Below are 19,882 nucleotides of genomic sequence, written 5' to 3' on the forward strand. Positions count from 1 at the left end.
GAAATGGTGTGATTTTGAATATATTCTGAGAAGGCTGGCTTGTCAAAGGTAGAGCCAAAGAGAAAAGTTTTCATTTCAGATTTTCTTCTCATGATTTAAAATTTATCACACTCTCAATTGTAGAATAATGGATCATTATCTAGGACTTTAAACTGATAAAGAACTCCCATCTTTTTATTAACTCCTAGAATCTCTTAGAAGCTCATAGATAGCCTGTATGTGGCAAGCTTACAGGGAGGGACTAAGAATTACACTCCAGCCATAGAGATTAAGTAAATGGTGTAAAACTATCCATGAAAATAATAGTGTTTGATTTCATATTTACTTTGTTACCTCACTGTGCCCAATGGTAAATTAGTGCCCATAAACAATTCATCGAATATCCAGAAAAACAAAGCTATGCCACGTGAAAACTTATTAATCAGGTAATTTTTCCTAAGAAAATTGACAGGAGATACATATGCAACTCAGTTAGAATTTTTTTATAATTGTTATTGAGACCAAACTGAGAGCTGATTATTAATTAGGAATGATTATGGCTGAAAGTCGTTAGAAACTTGACCAAATGTTTAAGCAGCAGAAACACTCTTGCATCTCACTTAAGAAAAATGTGAGTGGGTGGTTTGCTGGCTGTTAAATGCTACCATTAAGTTTGTACAGTCTTTCTAAATTTCTAATCTGTTTTGAGGGAGTACATTGGCTTGTTTCTTTTTAAGTTTATTCCATGGTTCCAAAATTCCTACCATGGCTCCAGACATTTTATTTAGTACCTGTAATTAGGAAATCAAAACGGTTTTCACAGAAGTGGCCTGACTTCTACTTACATGTCAGTTACCAAAGCAAGGACACACAGGGAACAAGGGTCACCATGTCTGTTAAGCTGGGTCCTGACATAATTTACAAAAATAAAATAAAATGCCATTCCTTTATCATGGAGGAAGAGGCTGTTAGTAAAACAGCAAACAGTATCAGTGTCTGTCTTAGTATTTATAAAGTTCTTTGGTCAGTGTTGTCTGTTTAACATCAAACAGATGTTTTGGTTTCTGGTGCATTAGACCTGTAAAGAGTGATTTACTAAGTTAAGGAAAACCCTTCAGTGCATTGGTCTGAACAGAGATTTTTTTGGGTATGGCTCCCATAAGCACAGTCAACAAAAGCAAAAGTTAACAAATGAGATTGCAAACTAAAAGCTCTGTACAGCAAAGGAAATGATCAACAGAATGAAAAAACAGCTTACAGGATGAGAGAAAATATTTGCAAATCACTCATGTCATAAGAGACTAGTGTTTAGACTGTATGCCAGCATAAAGAAAAAGAAAGAAAGAACCTGATTATAAAATGGGCAGTCTGCAGGGAAAGGAAGGGAGAGGTAGAGCTAGGGGATGAGACACAGGAGAGAACGAAAGGAGCAAATGATAAACAAATGTTCGGCATCACTAGCCATCAATGGGCATGCAAATTGAAACAGCAATGAGATATCTCACTACAGTTAGAATGGCTCTTAAAAGACAAAAAGGTTAAGATGCTGCTGAAGATTAAAGAATGGAGAATTCTTTTATACTGTTGGTGGCAAACTATATGGAGATTCCCAGAAAACCTAGAAATAGAACCTAGCACTCTCCCTTCTGGGTATATGTCCAAAAGAACTGAAATCTGTTAGAGAGACATTTATGACTCATGTATAGTCTGGCCATAAAATCAGCCTAATAGTCCAGCTATGGAGGGAGGGAAGTGGGGGGGAAAGGAGGGAAGGAGAAAATGTGATATATATATGAATCTTGCTCAACATTAAAAAATAATGGATCTCTGTCAGAATCCAGCAGAAATGGTAACTGCAGTGCTAGCTTAGTTTCATATCTGAACAAATGCATCTGTCGGTCTGCCCCTCATGAACTCAGTTTATGTTCCCCACGTGGTTAACACACTAGGTGTGCAGCCTCACCATACACTTATGAACAGTGTCCTGACTGCCATTCTTCTCTGCCTTTGCCTTCAGAAAACTCGTTATGAAATGTATGTCAACATTCTGAAAGACGGAGGCAAGCAGCTCCTGAGTAACGAGGAAAGTGAGACTGCAGGACTGAAGAAGTCACATTCAAGCCCTTCGCTGAACCCAGATTCTTCTCCAATCACCGCCAAGGTCAAGCGTAATGTGTCAGAGAGGAAGGACCACCGACCGGAAACACCAAGCATTAAGCAAAAAGTTACCTAAAATCCATCTGCGGCCAGGAAGTGCTGGTCATGGAGCAAAATAGGGTTTTTCAAGATCTTTCTGGTAATCCGTGAATATATTTAAAAAAAAATTCTGTGACTAAATGGTGCATTAGTAACTTTTTCTATTTGTAGTTTTTGTTAGTTTCTGTATAGATTGTCTTTGCTCTTGATTTCTATGCTTTGATGACTTTTGCAACTCAGTAACTAATGCACCTTTCTGTGTATGTGAGGAGCCGGAGGATCGTGATTCCAGAATTACGGATCCCTTCTCCTTTGATTTTGTTTTCTTTGTACTCTGCTCAGTTGTTTTATGTTTTCTCAATCAACTGGTCTACTTTTTTTTTTTTAAGATTGAAAAAATTCAATCCTTTGTGAAACACTTAACTGGAGAAACATTGTGGTTTAGTCTATTCTAGCCAGAATTCATGTCTTTATATGTGAACTCTCACCCAGTCACAGAGGTGAAATTGAGTACTGACAGATGCTCAAGTAAGAATGACAGTGCTGGGGTCAAGGTGTTCTGATGGGATGCAGCTCTATGCGCATCTTAGCAGGAATTGTTGAGTTCAGGCCTGCTGGAAGCAGGGCACAGGGAGTATGAAGATCGCAGGACTAGAGAACTTTTGGAAGCACATGTGCTTGCTGAAGGTATGGATTCCATTCCAGCAAGTAAGGGATAGAAGAAGTGGAATCATTTTGCCTTTGAAGTCCAAGGTTAAATTGCTATTGAGTTAACTTTGCTTTCTAAAGGGTAGAGGCAATAATCTACTCTTGGCAAGCTACAGCAGTAGATATGAGTTTGGTCTATAAGCAATTGTTACTTCATGCTCACCGGGTCTAGACTAGGAAACCAGAATCATCTCTATCAGTCGTAATTTTCCATTCAGGAACAGTTGCTTTTTTGCTCTACACACACGTATAGGTATGGGGTCATCTCTCGATTGAAACAAACTAGTATTGAAAATGGAATTCCTTTTGTTCTTTCCTAAAGTCAAGACAGAATTAGAGAGTAAATAGCAGTTTCAGTTCTTCAGCAATGGGTATTGATTCCTTAGACTAAATCTGAAAGTAATATCTGACTGGATTGTGGTTAGGAAAGGGAGACTTCTGCCAGTGTAATAGACAATTTACTAGTCTATTCTTATCTCCCTCTCTTCAGTAGCCACTTCACTCTGTCACTGTTAACTTCTTCCTAAAAATGCTGTCTATTTTAATCATTTCTTTCTGTGTATTCAAAATAGTACTATTCACCTCCCAGTCACAAGCTTTCTCTGGTGATAGTCCCTTTGAAGTCCAGGGTAATAACAGAATACATACTCTCTGACATAGGAAGAGAAGGAAATGAACATTGAGCCCCTTGACTTCTAACTTTGGGGTTTCCAACCTCAAAATTCTGTTTTGTCTAAAGCTGTCATCTTCTCAAATAACACAACTTCAAGACTAATGGGATTATTTAAATCTTTGTTTCTTCCCATAGAAATTTTCTCTACTTTTACTTAGTTTACTAGTTGAAGGTACTATGACCAAAGCATTAGCTGCTGTGCATGAATGAATGGTCCCAGTGGATTAGGGAAAGCCTGCTAAAGAATCATGGTAGTTTTAGTGACACTATTAGGGTATACTAGCACTTATTTATTAATGTTTACTTTTGTAACTATATACACGTCTGTATTGGTGCCCAAGGAAGAAGAGCCTTTCTCTAATATGTAGATCCTTGCTATGTGGTATTTCGCCAAATCTTTGAAAAACTTCCTCAAATCTCGATTGTGTTTGAATAAAGGCAATGACTAATTGTATGTTCTACCACCTGAAACAAATACGGCAATATCCAAAGTGATCTAAGTACCTAAATCATTTTGGTAGCTTCTTGTGAATCTAAGATTCCAACAAGCAAGTGGCTTTTCTTCCCAGAAGCTGAACTGCTACCATCTGTGTTCTGCCTAAATGTTTGCACAGCGGAAGGGAGAGAGGTTCCCAGACGCTGTTGTGCGGGCATCAGCACCTCAGTACAATTGACATGTTTGGGTGTGTTTGTCCTCCTCTGTGTCTATGTATATAGGATGTTTGTATTTGTTGACTTAAAAATATATAATATACACCAGAATGGTACCTTGCTACAGCATTGCTCGCCATCATCAGCACTGTGGCACTGCTCTTGTCACAAGACTCACTGGGGTTGGCTCTGGGGACATTTGAACATGCTCATAGATAATCAGGTGACAAGGGCACTTTCAAACCTGCACAATACCTTGTCCACATCATTTATCTTTTTAAAAAACGAAGTCAATGTTGTTTTGTGAGCCCGGATCTCAGCTGCCCTAGTGTAGTGTTGTTTTTCTTCAGAGGCTGGGCTAGAAACATCTCCTCCCCGGGGTGTCTGGAAGGATGCTGTCTGCTGTCAGTACATGTAGCAGGCCAAGAGATTATCCTATGGGAGCGAACAGCTTCTGATCTGACTAGATTCTGAGAGTCTGGTGCGTAGCCAACCACTATTCTTAGTGATCATCTATAGTAGTCAGAAGAAGTGAAACGGGATCCCCTCACTGCTTCTCCAAGCTTGTTGCCCGATTCATGGTACAGGGAGTCTCTTCCCCCTCTTTTCTATAGAAGGTACTCTACCAATCCCCTCTCCACCTGCTCTTCTCCCCTACTTCATGGCTTGGGAGCTCTGAGCTTCTATCCATTCGTTTTCTTTGTATAAATATCCTTAGTAATAATTTTTAGTGTACAAAATATTATGTCATCAAAAGACCTTGTTGATAGTCTTGTTGCAGAATTGATCACTAAAGTGGCCCAAGTATAAAATCTGTCTGCAAACTTAGCCCCACTTCATTTGGTGGGCTTTTATAGGAAGCTGTCAATCATAATTGTTACTGACATACGAAGTCCCTCTTGATTGATAGACCACAGATAATGTGCAATGTGCAATGTCCTTTCATAAATATCAGTTACCTAACTTTTGCCAATGTTTAATGAGCCAGGTATTACATTTTAATTCATCTCAGTCAGACCAACATGTGGGAGTATCCTCTGATAAAAATACAATTTTTTCAGTTGCCTGTCGGTAAAGGGAAAAGGCAATATTTTCTCATGTAGCAGTCACGTGCTGGTTCTGAGTTCTCTTGGTTCTCCCACTGTTGCCAGAAGACAAGGACTGCTTCCTAGTCAGAAGTGACATGAAAACACTAATTTTGGAACAGGAAAAGCTGGCTGGCTTTCCAAAGCTCAGCTAGGTTTGGGTTTCGTTCTAAGGGCAAGCATGGTGCTTCTGAAGCTGAGGGAGAAGTTATATAACCTGAAGAGAAAGAGGCCATTCGCTACCTGAGCATGGTTACACAGGCCCCTCCTCTATCAAGTGAAGAGCCAGAGTTGTGTTCTGAGAAACGGCAAGACCCACTCTGTTCTGAGGTGCAGTGTCTCCATTGTGTTCTTGTCAAGACCTTGTAGATGTGGTCAGTTGGCACTGGAATGTGAGTTGTTTGGCAGGGTTCCTTGGACTCTTCGTTTAAGCCTACTTCAGCCTCAGTTGATAGCAGGTTTCTTTGCTTTGTAGGTCCACATCTCTTTAGTTTAGCTGCTGTGGGTTCAGTTGAGTTTTTCAGCAGGTCAGTAGCCATGTTCTGTGATGTTCAGCTGTGAATGATACCTGCTGAATGACAGATTTCTTCCCAGTTGAAAAGCTCTCCCTTGGCTTTAAGTAGAGAAATTCAGGAATGGCAGTGCACCTTGGCTTTAAATGGGATCTGCATTTGTTTCAGTGCCTCTGTCCTAAGCAACGCAGATAGCGTGAGTCAGTTTGATAGGCAGATGACATGCTGGGCCTCCTGTCAGCCGAAGCCAGGCTGTTGACTTTGTCCCCCTGTCTTCTGACATCCTACGTCATCGGGTCATCCAGAGGACTTCGTCGCAGGACATCATCTTGTAATTTCCTGAGGATGATAGAGAGGTACTCTGTCACCATTTCTCTCATGCTCCTTTTCCATCACTCTCCCTTAAAAGGAGGATTGCAGTCCAAAGTCCTCCTCCCTTTGTGCCCGGCAGCATCTAGAACCCAAGCAGGCAGCCCCTGCTGAGTGCCAGTAACAGGCTCTTTGCATGAAGTCTTCAAAGAGAGAATGTCAAGAAATACTTGAATCTGCATGTTGGTTTTCTAACTTAAATGCAGCAGTGAGGAAAGTTAACTGTGTAGATAGTAGGTTCCCTTAGGTTTCCTTGGTGCATCCTTTGTGATGTATGTGTATCTGTTGTATTGCAGGCTTTTGAAGAATATCTGTGTAGATAGTAATGTCAAATGTCAAAAAAAATGCTTTCTGTCACCTGCCAGTGTTGTTGTGTATGTGGGTATTTATAGTTGCGTGTATATGAATCAATGTATAGATGGTATCAGTATATGTACATTGAAAATATTTGTGTCCTGATCAACCAGTGTGATATGAAAAAAGCAAGTAAAAACCTCATAGGACTGATTGTACAGTGCAATTGAGAACACATAGAGTGGTATTGCTTTCTTAACCTTAAATCCAAGTGATACTTTGATTAAAAATTTTAGTAAGACTTTATGCTAGAAAAATCCTTCTATCTGTGAGCTTTGAATCACCAGGGAAAATGACTTTGAACTAACTTTGTGAAACTATTGAGATGTACAATATGCAGTGCCAAGGAGGTAGCGCATTGTCACTTGGGAAACAGAAAAGGCAAAGGGGAAACCAGCCTGTGTGCACTCTTAGAAACTTTAGTATTAAAAGCACTTAAACATAAAGTTGAACTGACAATTTGGGGCTTATTACAAAATGTGATGCTTTAGAGCACACGTTCTTTATTGTTGTAATTAGTCCAGGAAAAAAAATACATAGCTTTCTGAAGAAATAAGTAAGTACCCAGTGTGTACCTATGTATATTTAACAGTAGATGAAACAAACCACTCTCCTGGAGCTGTATACTTACCTTCTTTTTGCGTTAAAGGAGTATCATAAATGCTGAAGTATATCAGGGCATCCCAAGATTGGGTACTGTATTCCAGGTTTGCAGTTGCACAAATTAGTAGCTAGTATCACAGGTAAAAAGGACTTTAGGACCAGGTTTAAACTTTATTTAATATTTTTATACTTAGGTCTCTTTTTCCTGCCTCTCCCCAAAGAAGAGCCACTGGCCTTAGTTGTTTGACCTTATTGCATATAATATAGAGTGTAAATAAGTAACTAGAAACTGAAATTTTATTAACCAGCATGTTTGGTGTATTTAAAGCAGTGACTGAGTGTGTTTGAGTGAGGGGCTGAGTGCATTGTCTTTTGTTTCAACACGCTGCTCACGTCTTTGTACCTGATTCCGATCATTGGAGCTGTGGAGTAGGAAACAAACCTTCAGCTCCAGCTGCAGTAGTGTGTTGATAGTTAATTACATTTGGGTCTTGTTGTTGTTGTTGTTGTTATTGTTTATTGACTCTACAAACTATTTTTGCATATAGATTTCATAATTTGTTCTTGACGTGCAATGGACTGGCTTTGCGACTGATCAGCAGAGTCTTAGTTCTGCAAGAGTATTTCCTTCTAAGAATGATTAGTAGTTTACAGAAAATAGCCATTGGATTCAAAATCATACAACAAAGGAGTGGTAGAAAGAAGTTTTATTTCGAGTCTCAGTTATTTGAAATGTTTGGACCTTAATAGAAAGCCATGGAGATTGTAAAGCCAAGTAACCATTTGACAGAACAATATCCACTCTATTGAGAATATTTATACACATTGGTTTTTATGCCATTCAGATATGTTTAGAAAGCTCTAAGAATGATTTGACCAAATTGAAGTGGAGGCGGTGAGCTCTCTCCCCTCCATTTGGCCTCACCATGTATATGTTCATCCTATTCTTAAGATACTCAGACCAGTTTACCATTCCCTTAGTTGTGTAAGAGGGTGCATGATACATTTGGAACCTCATCCACGTACGATTGCTTGCATACATGCACACACACGGTGGATGTTTTAAGTTATACAAACATATGAACTTAAGACACAACGGACCAGAGTATTCTAGAAAGGTGATATACACACAGAAGGTGGACACTAACTCGCAAATGCTTTCCCAGGACAAGGAGGGATTTCCTTGGGCTGTAGAGTCTGACTTTGAGAAGCATCACATTCGTACCAAAGCAGTCAGGTAATGTGGGCCACATCCTTCCTGGCAGACTACCACCATCTTGAAGGCTTTCGTGTTGACCGTCCACAGGACAGATGAGGTTCCAGATCGCCAGTGTGCACCATGCTCTCGAGAGGCAAAGCTGCTTGTTCTGTAGGTCACTCCTTTTAGAAAGGAGTGCAGCTGGAGAAGCCACGCAGCACTTACCGTAGGAGCGCTAGGTAGGGGTTGTCACCCCTCCCTTTGAGCTGTGCAGGGGAGAGAGCGCCTGCTGAACAGTTGAGCACTTTCCCATCAGCCTGGATCATGGGGATGGAATTTGGAAACTGAGCAGGGGGTGGGGTAGGAGAGGACCCTAGCTAAAACATTTATTTCTCTTTTCAAGGTGGAGAACTCAGTTCTCATTCTTACAGTGTTGTAAAAAAATAAGCACCTTAGCTACAATTCCTGAAAATGTTGGTGAGTGGAGAAAATTTTGGAGTTTCACCTGTTTCCCCTTCAGAGTCTGCGTAGGTGGTAGGAGAGTCCCAGCCACAAGGCTCCAGGAAGGACCACACCCTAGGTGTGAGGCTCACTGCCCAGAGCTCTGAACCCCAGAGCACGGCAGAGGTGGGGACTGTCCCTTTCCAGAGCCTCTTCCCCGGCCTTCCACTCCACTTGGCTTCTGCTGAGCAGCCTGGATTCCACATGCTTTAGGAATCCACCTGTTGCCAGGGCCTGACCCTGATGAGGCAAGATACCAACTCTGAAAGGGCCCGAGTCACTCCGGGTGGCCCATGACAAAGGGAACGAGGAACCTGCTTTTCTTTTCTTTTCTTTTCTTTTCTTTTCTTTTCTTTTCTTTTCTTTTTTTCTCGGCCTGAAACTAAGACCACCAGTTTTGCACTTTCAAGAAACCATCTGGTCTGTTGAACTCTTAACCAGGGTTGGATGGTATCTTTGCCTTTGCCCCTAGATGTTTGGAAATGGAAATACTTCATTTCCATGAATAAAAGAATACTAAGCTTGCTCAGCAATTCTTCTCTGTTCAGATGAGGCTGTTGGGTCAAGGCCGATAGGTCTTGCCTGCATTCTCTTCTACCTCAAGTTTTAGGAATGCATTTCTAAAACAGAAGCTTAACCCAAGTGGAGAACCACTGTTGTCAGCCTTGTTTTCTGTGGGACTCTCAGCAGGGTCCTACATTGTATTTTTACTGTAGGACAAGATGGTAACTTTCCCACCCTATTCACTGAATTATGTGCACTGTGGCTCAAACTAATTGGCAGTGTAAAACATTCCTTTATCTTCAAAGTTTTCTCCACCAGTCATTTCGGTTTTGTTGCAATCCTGGTGCCATCTGTCCCCTGCAAATTGTGAAAGTAATTAGTGACAAAATAGCAGCCTACTCCTTTTTAGTGGCCAAACTGTCAGCATTAGCAGACGTGGGTAAGCTAGTGGTACCGTATCATGTACTGGAAACCTGTTCCTCATAATCCCCCACCAGATTTTAAGAAATGCCAACTCAGAAACTGGCATTTCTGGTGGTCATATTTTGGATGGGACAGTAATTTATGTGGATATTGTTAAAGTGTTTAAATGCTATTTTGAAAATTAAGTTTACATTTTACAATTACTTTATTTTTATTAAAATAGTTGTATATAAACCGTACCCTATTTCACTGTTATTAAAATAAACCTAAATCTTGTAGACAAATGGGTCACCTGACATGTAAAGAGGCTGTGATCTCTAATAGTACATTTCTCTATTGTGTAAATGTTCATGAATATCACTGTTACTGTGTTTTTATAAGTCGGGGGGGGGGCGTATTTTGTTGTTTTCCAACAACAAAAGTTACTGCATTTAAAAATGGCTTTTATGTAATAGACATCATGCAAAATAGTGAAGGATTTAAAATATGTATATGGTATATGTAAATGTACAAACTTAGAAATAAATCCAACAAATTTCAACCATTTGGAGGAATGTTTGTATTTGTTTATTTAAGCAACTAGAATAATAGCTTTAAAAGTAAGTCGTCCAGCACTCTGCCCCATCCATAGGAAGAGACACAGCTGAAAGACTTGGCCTTAGGTCATTGACTGGTGAGAAAGCAACAATCAGCAGCACAAACTTCTGTGAAAACCTGTATTTACAAAAAGATGTCAGCAGAGACTTGAGGCCTATTGTCTTGGTGGGGGCTTTGAGTAGGAAGGAACAGGTGAACTTGTTGAGATAGTTTCAAGACTCACTTGCATTCTAGTTTACTTCTCGTAAAAGGCAAGGGACCATGGGTTAGTCACCGTTCTAAATTCCAAATGCTAAGCTCCAAATCACTGCTCTATTAAAGCTCATGTGTACCTTTGTATTCTCTTCAGGAAACCTAATGTTAAAATCAAGCTCTGGTGACTTAGGAAACAAAAATAAAATAAAATTCCACGCAAAACTCCTATTGTAAAGGTTGTGTTATGTTTGAATGGGGAGAAGAAGGAGTGGTTTTGAAATGAACGCTCTTGAACATAAATAACTAGAAATGCTTCCCTGGTGACACCAAAATGGCTATGATGTATAAAATAGCTCAAAGAAATAACAGCATTGTAGGGTGGAGTTGCTAACACCATCATGGTTGGGCCTTCATCAACACCGTCCATACATGGAATGTACATCCTTCACTGCCCAGTTGCCTGTCCTCCAGAGACAGTTTTGTGTATTTTACACTGCATTCCACAACTAATAACAGAACCAGAGAGACTATGCAATCATATTTAAAGATGTACACTCATCAGAGAAAACTAAAACCCAGAGCTAATTAAGATATTATATATAAGGAAGCAACTAAAAACTCTTTCGTCTCAGGTCTGGATTCATTCTAGTCAATAGCAATTCACCAATGAGGAAGATCACTGTCAAGTGTTATTGCAAAGTTTTGTCAACAGAGAATAAAAATCCAGTTGGGAACAAAGAAAATGACTTTGGAGCTAGTGGGATTGCAATTCCAGAAAACACGTATTCCAGCAGTCTTGAAGATGTAGTCCAATGTTTGACAAGAGTGTGACTCTACTTATAGCTTTAAACTGTAGATGTTGCACCACTTATTAGTGAGGAATTAAGGCTGACGCAGGCCAAAGTTAAAAGTTTCTTACAAGACATCTTGTAAGGATGTTTGGCTTTAGACAAAGGAGACCTTTGTATAGAAGATCTAGAGAGGTTCAAAATGGTGCGAAGGTCAGCTTGCACCTGTGTGTGAGATCAGTAATGGCCTTCCAATACCTTTGTAAGTTGTCCAACGCTAAGCCCAATGTAGTTCTCTTTCTTGACAATGATAAGCATAGGAAATGGCAGAGACACAGACCTAAAAGAAGAGCATGAGTTTACTATAGGCCAGTGAGCTTGATCTTTATTCATGACAGGTTCTCAGAGTGGATAAGAAGAAAAGCAACAATTACTGGAAGTCAGTGTGGTGTAGATTTCCAAGAAGAAACCATTACAGATTCCCTTTTCTACTTGGTGAGACTGATAAGAAAAATGCAGGACATGAAGCACCTGAGCCTTCATGAGAGACTAAAGGTGGTGGTTCCTGAAATGTGCCTGGGTAAAGTAGAGACGGATGATCTGGACGTCGGTGCCGTTGGCGGGTGTGCAGCCACTTGAACAGCGCTAATTAAAGGATGCACATCATCTTGGAAGAGCATGTCTACTGTCCTTCTGCAGAGCTTGCCTTTGGCCCCATCTGTTCGAAATTTTAATTAATAACTTGATGGGAGCTACAGAAGGAGAGTTTGTGAAAAATGGGTAGGTCATGAAGCTGGGAGATAATTATTAAATGACAATCAGTTTTTGGTTAAAAAAAAAACTCATCAGGCAAAGTAATGGGACAAATTTAACAACCTAACATTGAAGTGTGTATAATTCTTACAGGTCAGTGTTTAAAAACAAAATGTTATGAGATCAACTAGGACCTTAAGATACATACATAAGAAAGCAAGCCTTCAACTTTTAATCTACAGCAATCTCAATGGAAACCAACAGAAAGGTACAGCCATAGAAACACAGGTGTCGTGGGCTGGGACTATGGCCTAGTGGTAGAATGCTTGCCTTTTATACATGAAGCCCTGGGTTCAATTCCCCAGCACCACATATACAGAAAACTGCCACAGGTGGCGCTGTGGCTCAAGTGGCAGAGTGCTAGCCTTGAGCAAAAAGAAGCCAGGGACAGTGCTCAGGCCTTGAGTCCAAGCCCCTGGACTGGCAAAAATAAAGAAAAGAAAAGAAACACAGGTGTCATTCCAGGCTATGTGAAAGTCGCTGCTCTTGTCACCAATTAGACGAAAGTGAGTACGAAGGTGAGCATTGGCATGTTCAGAAACAAGCCTGCAACAGAAGCATCCACGAGGATCAACGTGTGTGAATGATGAAATGGAAGGAATATGGAAAGTGTATGCACTGAGGATGGTTAACCCATAACAGAACAAGAGAAGGCTGGCTTTCAATGTTTAAATGATTCTTATTCAAGAGGATGGTGAGAACTGTTCTATAGCAATCTTAAAGGGCTTAGCCAGGTTTGGTGAGTGGAAACTAGAAGAAATAAGACAAAAGCTCAATAGAAGAAAAAAAATGCCTGACATCCAAGGCTGTCCACAGTTTAGGTGTGGACCAGGCATCCGTGGTGGGAATATCCCATGAATAATGCATCAAATGGGTAGCTGGACTGTCCTCATGATGCCATAGTATTTAAACAACTTAGTAAGCACTCGTGTGTTTGGTACTAGGCTAAGCACTAGAATGAATTCTCATTTTTTTTACATACTCTAAATGTTTGTGCATAATTTATGATAAAACCCTATTACTTTCCAACATGTAACTGTTGAGAAAAGCTACATCAGGTGTTCTTTTTTCAGTCATTCTGCAGCATCTCAATCTGTGAGCTACACAAGTCAGAGCTCTTTTTTGGGTAGCGGGAGATTTAAAAAGCATTGGCTTTATTCATGGAACCAGAAATGTGTATCTGTCACTCAAGAAGAGCTAGCAGTAAAAACATCCCCTTTCCCTCCACATTGAATCCCACGGATTAAAAAAAAAAAAAAATCCCAATGTCTGAGTCCCTCCCGAGAAATCCTGATTGAACCGTTCAGGATTGCAGCTGAATTGCTGCGAATCTTTCAAGCTCCCGTTGGGATTCTGAAGTGACACCAGGCTTGAAAAGCCCTTCTTTGGAACTTGACAATACAGTGTGCCCCAGCTGTACTGCAGGAGAGCTTGTGTACAAAGAGAACTCAGGCCCCGCCCCACACCCAGCTCCCTCCCGGGACCCACGCCTCATCGCTTTCGGCTTAGTGCTGTTCTCAAGTGGCAGCCGTGCAGCAGCAGAGGCAGCCTCGCTTGAGAACTCAATCCCGCAATATCCCGCACACCACCAGTTCTGCAAGTGGCACCTCGCCATCGTGCGACTCGTGAAGTCCTCCAGGGCACGAGGCTATCCTGACATCCACTGCCTTAGCCTCACACGTGGCTACAGACTCTCCTGTGGCTCACAAAGGTTAACTGGGTGTTTCTGCTATTAGGGGGCTGGAGTCATTATTGGGCTACATGGATGCCCATCATGATTTGTACCTCTTAGGTGCTCTGGTGATAAGGGGTGATCAAGCTATTGCCATTGTGTGGAACACAATGGAACACAACTGAGGTGGACAGAGGGCTCCCTTCTGTGCAGAAGACAAGGAGGGCCTGGTCCACTTTGCTCTCATCGGCCCTTGCAGCCCATCCCATCATTCCAACTGCAGGCTCTTGGCTTAGGCTGCTTCCACTCCCCCCTTCTTGAAATGGCTTCCTTCTGCCCGTCCACAGTCCCACCCATGCCTTAAGGCCATCACAGACCCCCTTTGTTGGCAATCTTCCCTAGAGGCCTGGGAGCTCCTTCTTTCTAGTGTACATGTGGTGCAGATTGTGGCCACCCTACTGAGACTCCTGAGAGGCCCCGTGGCCTGCAGGATAGTGGCTTGCCTGAATGACGGATTGCAGGACACCCAGTCATATTTCAATTTCAGATAAAAAGAAATTTTCATTTTCATGTGTGTCCCATATAGTATATGGGACATATGTTGGGGGAAAAAAAGTTTGCTTTGTTTTCTTGACATCCAAAGGTAACAAAGAGACCTGTATTTCATCTGGCGGTGCTCTGATGATATTCTCAGCCAAAGAACGGGTTTTGAGCTAGACCTTTTGGATTAATCAATCCTACCAAACCCAGAAGGAATTGCAGTGCAGTTAGATGCCAGCAAGAAAAGCATCATGAGGACTGGACTATATGTGACAATCATTTGTTGCTTTGGGCAGGTCTGCATTGGAAGTTCAAGTATAAGTTGACTTCTGTGTACCTCCTCCAGGGCACAGACACAATTTTGTGCAATCATTACAAGGCAGTGTGCTGTATATCTGGCAGCTGCTCAATAAATACATGTAGGATGACATCAAAATGAGAGACATTAGGTGACACTATCTTGCCCATCCACAGACCTTCTGGAACTCTCTCCCGACTGTAGAGAGTGTTCGGGAGACTGTTGACCATAGCTACCCTGAGGAGTGCGGCATTTCCCAATTTCCTGTTTTTCAGATTTCCAAGTTCTTACACTACCTTGAGGTGCCTTTCATAAGCTTCATGAGCTTTCTCACAGATAGTTATATCCCATGGGTAGAAACTGGGTTTTGAGTTGCCCCATGTTCTTTTGGGGAGAGTATGGGACAGGGAAGCCATTTTAATCAATTCCCATGTTATATTTTTTTCTTTCTATGTATACTTTGTCTTATTTTCTGTGGTTCAAAATGCATTACCTCACCTTCCCCAAAGCCTGATGCATTGGCCTATGTCTGGAATCCCAGCAATTGGGAAGCTGAAGCAGGAGAATCATGAGTTAGTTATTGGCCAAGTTGGGCCATAAGGAGAGTGCAAGACCTATCTCAAGAGACAAAGTTAGACTAGCAATCGTGGATGGCTTACTAGATTTCATCCTTGAAAGTCCTTTTTTAGTGTGGTGAAGGCCATTTTCACTGCTGGTCTCGGTTGAGGATAGGGTTGTTGATTGTGTGACTTCCTCCTTCTGTAGGACTCGACATGGTTACCATGTGCTGCCTCCTTGGCTTCACTGCCAGGCTTTCTACTGCAAAGCTGCCACCACTCTCCCAGCTGGGCAGCTTTCTCCAAGATGGCCAGCTTCCGTGCTGAGCCCCTTCAGACCCCTTCCTTGCACGCTGCCTCCACTCAGGGCTCTCTCCCACCCCCGGGCTGTTTGCAGGATTTGTTCGTCATCTCTCTGGGAGTAATTGGATCTGTTTTGCACAAGTGGTCTTCCACTGTTCTATCTGTACTTCTCTGACTCTCTACTTGAGTGTGACCCCCAAAGTTGTCTTGAGTCATTTCACAAAACTTCATCTGTACACACACACACACACACACACACACACACACACAAAACAATTATAGTATGCATTTCTCCTGTAGACGAAAGCATGCATTCCACTTTTCTAAGGGATGTTTTTCCTCTGGAGGGTCTTGGTGACCCTGCCATAAGGAGAGGCATGTTTCAACTTCAGGGGCTGCCATCTCCCATGAAAACCAAATTTCTCTTCCTCAGATTTTCTCTCGTGACACAAAATGCACAGGACGTACATCCCAGTGCTGTTTTCAAGATCAAGTGAGACGAAACAAACGGCACACTTGACACACACGAAGAGCTCAGCAACTTCTCTTGTCACATTCTCATCTCCAAGGCGGGGCTTCCCCACATTGAACGGGGTCGAGGCGTCCTGCAGTGCATCCGAAGTCTCCAGGGAGGGAAAAAGAAAATCGAACTTGTAGCTCCCTCTTCATAACACATAGGCCAACCCCTGCATTTCTCCCCCATTCCACTTGAGTTTGACGAACTGCTACCCTTACCATTTCTCAAAATCCCTTCTTTCCCTTCATCTTCTACTATCTTCCCACTGAGAAGCAATGCTTCTTCAAGGACAATTAATCAGAGGAGCAGATGGATGCTCAGCCTCGTGGGTCCCGGCAGGAGGGCCGCGATGGCAGCTCCGCCTCTCACTCAGGCTGGGCAGCCCCCATGTGGTCTCCTTGCCATGTGGTATTTTCTGAAATGGAGCTCTTCTCCTTTCTTCACTCCTGTGTTTGCCTCCTCCCTTTTTCTGATCCCTCATAACACCCCCCTCTTTTACTCTGTCCTCATTGATAACTGTATGTCCTTGGGCAGAAAATTTTATTGACTTAAAATATGTCATACGAATTGATTGCTTTCTTTAGAACTTATGTCTTTCCAAATGGAAGTTAGCATCTACCCTGGGACTCCGTGTCCACTCTTTGTCCAACTGTCTCAGGTATAGACCATCTAACATCTAGAGTCTTCTAGCTAAATAAATCTCTTGGAGTGGGGCACTGGGAAGACATTGTATTGTATCAGCCTTTAATGAACAACATCAATTTTTTATATTCACTGCTCAAGCAATGGTGTAGACTCGGCAAGGGACAAGCGTGGCAATTTGGAGAGACTAAGAATGCCCAACTCTCCTCCCTCAAATACATAGATGATACAGGTCAGGAAACAAGCAGCCAATCAGGGAAATGAGGACTGCTCAGCTTGCTGATGGTTGGATGAACTGATTAACCAAAACCTGCTTGACAATGAAGCGGGAGAGGGAGCAACAAAAGAATGAAGAATTAAGAAAGACAGAAATACAAGGAAATAAGGACAGGGCAGTAAATCAATGCCTTATGGAAAACAGAAGACCTTCCAATGAGAAAGCTGTCTTCAAGGACTCCTGTTCTCCCTGTTTAACTCAAGGCCAGTCTCTGTAAGAAGAGGATAGTACAAGAAGGGCTGAGCAGCTGCCTTTTCTGTAGCATGCCCATGCATGTGTTTTTCTGCCATATTTCTTTTCTACTAAACTTTCCTATCATCTTCACTGTGTTCACATCTTTCCTGAATTCTTCTCTTGCCAGATGCAAAGACCAAGGTCAACTCAGCTCCCCTAAAAATCTGGTAACACAGAGGAGCCTAGGTTTCACTGAGTTGTTGGACAATGTGGTAGGCTAAATAATACCTGCAAAGAAATGCAGGACTTCATCCCGGGAACCAGTAAATGTCATCTTATATGACAAAAGGGACTTTGCAGAGGGGAGGCGAAGACTATCCTGGTTCAGCTGGGTGGGCCCAATGCCACCACACTGATCCTTGTCAGATGACATGCGAGAGGAAGGAAAAGATGACACAGACTAAGTTTACAAAGAAATGAGGAAGGAGTCACAATGTAAGGAAATGGCAAGTGGTCTTCAGAAGCTAGAAAAGCTAAGAACAGACTCTTCACAAGAGCCTGCCTAAAGGCTAAAATTTTAGCCCATGAACTTAACTTGGAAATTGGCTTATGATTTCTAGCCTTCAAACCCATAGCCAAATAACCTCCTGTTCTTTGAAGCCAGCACATTTGTTGTCATTTAATTGTGGCACCAATGGGGATTCAATAGAGGCGATTTTAGCTACCTGCACAAAATTTAATTTAGCATCTCACTCCAGCAAAGTTAAGGGAATTTCTGAAAGGCACCAGATAGTCATAAACAATGAATGCATTGATCAGAACTAGAGTGACCGCATGCATCCATTGGCTTTTGATGCATAACAAATAACCCCGATTTCAGAGGTTTAAAAAAGATAAAAATTTATCTAGCTTATAATTCTCTGGATCATGAGTTTAAGCTGGGACACCAAGGTGGTTGTTTGGAGGTTGATTGTGCTCAGCCAGATGTCCATCATGAGTTGCCAGCCCATGTGGGGGTTCCCTGATCTGTGGTGGTGTCGGCTGGAGGGATTTGTGTATCCTCCATGTGAGATCACTCGGGCACATTCATGTGGCAACTGAGAATTCCAGGAGAAATGGAAATAGGCATTTGGGAACTGTTGCTGTGTTTTACTGGCCAGAGCTAAGTCCTAATGAGCCCATGCTGAAGAAGACAAAAGGCGCTTTTAATTCTTTTTAATTTTTTATAATGACTTTCACCTTCATGCTTTAATATTTTTAATTTTCCTTATCTTCTACCTAAGTTTAAGAAGTGAAGAGATTCATGAAAAAAAGAAAGCTCTGAAAAATCTGTAATGTAAACTGATTTTATAGATGCATTTAGTGAAAATGAAAATTTTTATATTATTTATTTTATAATAATATAAAAATTTTAAAAAGAATTTTCAAAGTAATGTGAACACATCTTCTAAAAATTGATGTATAGATATATTTGACTTACCTAAGTAGCATTTTTAAACTCTGCACATGTTTAGTGCATCTTTTTTTTTAATGCTATTCATCCTAGAAACTATCCACCATTCCATCCATTCTTCTACCCATATTCCTATACCTATAGGTTCTACATTGATACTTATCATCTTCTTTATATATTTGTTTTGCTCCCTCATTGCACAGAGCAAGAGACTCTTCCACTATTTATTTAGAAATAGTGTTTAGAATAGTGTAACCTGGGCCAGGCCCCAGTGGCTCACGCTTGTGATCCTAGCTACTCATGAGGCTGAGATCTGAGGATCAAGATTGGCAGCCAGCTGGGGTAGGAAAGTCTTTGAGAGTCTTATCTCCAAAAGAAAGAAGAAAGGAAGAAAGAAAAAGAGAGAGAGAGAAGGAAGAAAGAGGAGGAGGGAGGGAGGGAAGGAAGGAAGGAGTAGGAGGAGGAGGGAGGGAGGGAGCGAAGGAAGGAAAGAAGGAAGAAAGAAGTGAGAAAGAAAGGAAAGGGAAGGAAGGAAGGAAGGAAGGAAGGAAGGAAGGAAGGAAGGAAGGAAGGAAGGAAGGAAGGAAGGAAGGCAGGCAAACACTTTTTGATGGAGAAGCTGAATATACACATGGCCAGGGTGACCATTTAGGAAGCTGCCATTTTTTTCACAGTAGTTCTCATCTGGTACTTTGCCTCTTAAAATAGATTACTTTTAGGAAAGAAAGAGGTATGTTTTTAAGAACTACGTCATGGCAACAGATATAAACTCGGATTTCTCCAGGTGTTGGTGTGTCATAAGCCATTTCTCGTGACTCTCTTTTTACTGCCTCATACTGAATTATGATGAATTATGATGGAAGGAAGTCTCAGGAACTTGTAGAAAACAAACCTAAAATCTGAATCCCATCCAGATTAGCAACAGAGAATTGGTTTTCCCATGTCTCTTTATAACCCATGACTCTTCTACTGGGGCCTTTTGTAAGCCAAAATGATCACTGGAGAATTGTCAAGAGGCATTGTTTTAAACTTGGCTTAGCTGGTTCTAGCTGTTCAAAACGTATGCATATGCTTGTGTGGTTTCTGTGAACATACATATTCAATGAAGAGATTTTCTAGAGTGTCCAATTGATGCACCCTAGTCAAGCATCAATGTCGAAAGTCCAGCTCTGTGACTCTGAATCTGTCATGGATTTTTGTTGACCTGAGCTGTAGGGAATCTGACCCCCCTTTCTAGTCCTGCCAAACCTTCCAAAAGCTTATTTCAAAAGCTTATTTTTTTTTAGCTCAGTTTATAAAA

General features: G+C 41.5%; 1 protein-coding gene and 1 long non-coding RNA gene across 3 annotated transcripts in view; both read left to right on the plus strand.

Annotated features, from left to right (window-relative positions):
• The window catches only part of Psd3 (pleckstrin and Sec7 domain containing 3), a 320,435-nt gene extending 314,394 nt beyond the window's left edge, over positions 1-6,041 (plus strand). For both annotated transcript variants that reach the window (XM_048330837.1, XM_048330838.1), the window contains one exon: positions 1,997-6,041. In XM_048330837.1, the coding sequence (XP_048186794.1) occupies positions 1,997-2,212 (216 nt within the window). In that variant the 3' untranslated portion in view covers positions 2,213-6,041. The remainder of the gene's footprint in view (positions 1-1,996) is intronic.
• A 6-nt stretch (positions 6,042-6,047) lies between these two features.
• LOC125339627 overlaps positions 6,048-19,882 on the plus strand; it is a 30,375-nt gene continuing 16,540 nt past the window's right edge. Inside the window, exon 1 of the long non-coding RNA XR_007208572.1 lies at positions 6,048-8,428. This is a non-coding gene — a long non-coding RNA (uncharacterized LOC125339627). The remainder of the gene's footprint in view (positions 8,429-19,882) is intronic.

Source organism: Perognathus longimembris, chromosome 21 (assembly GCF_023159225.1).
Source record: "Perognathus longimembris pacificus isolate PPM17 chromosome 21, ASM2315922v1, whole genome shotgun sequence".
NCBI lineage: Eukaryota > Metazoa > Chordata > Mammalia > Rodentia > Heteromyidae > Perognathus > Perognathus longimembris.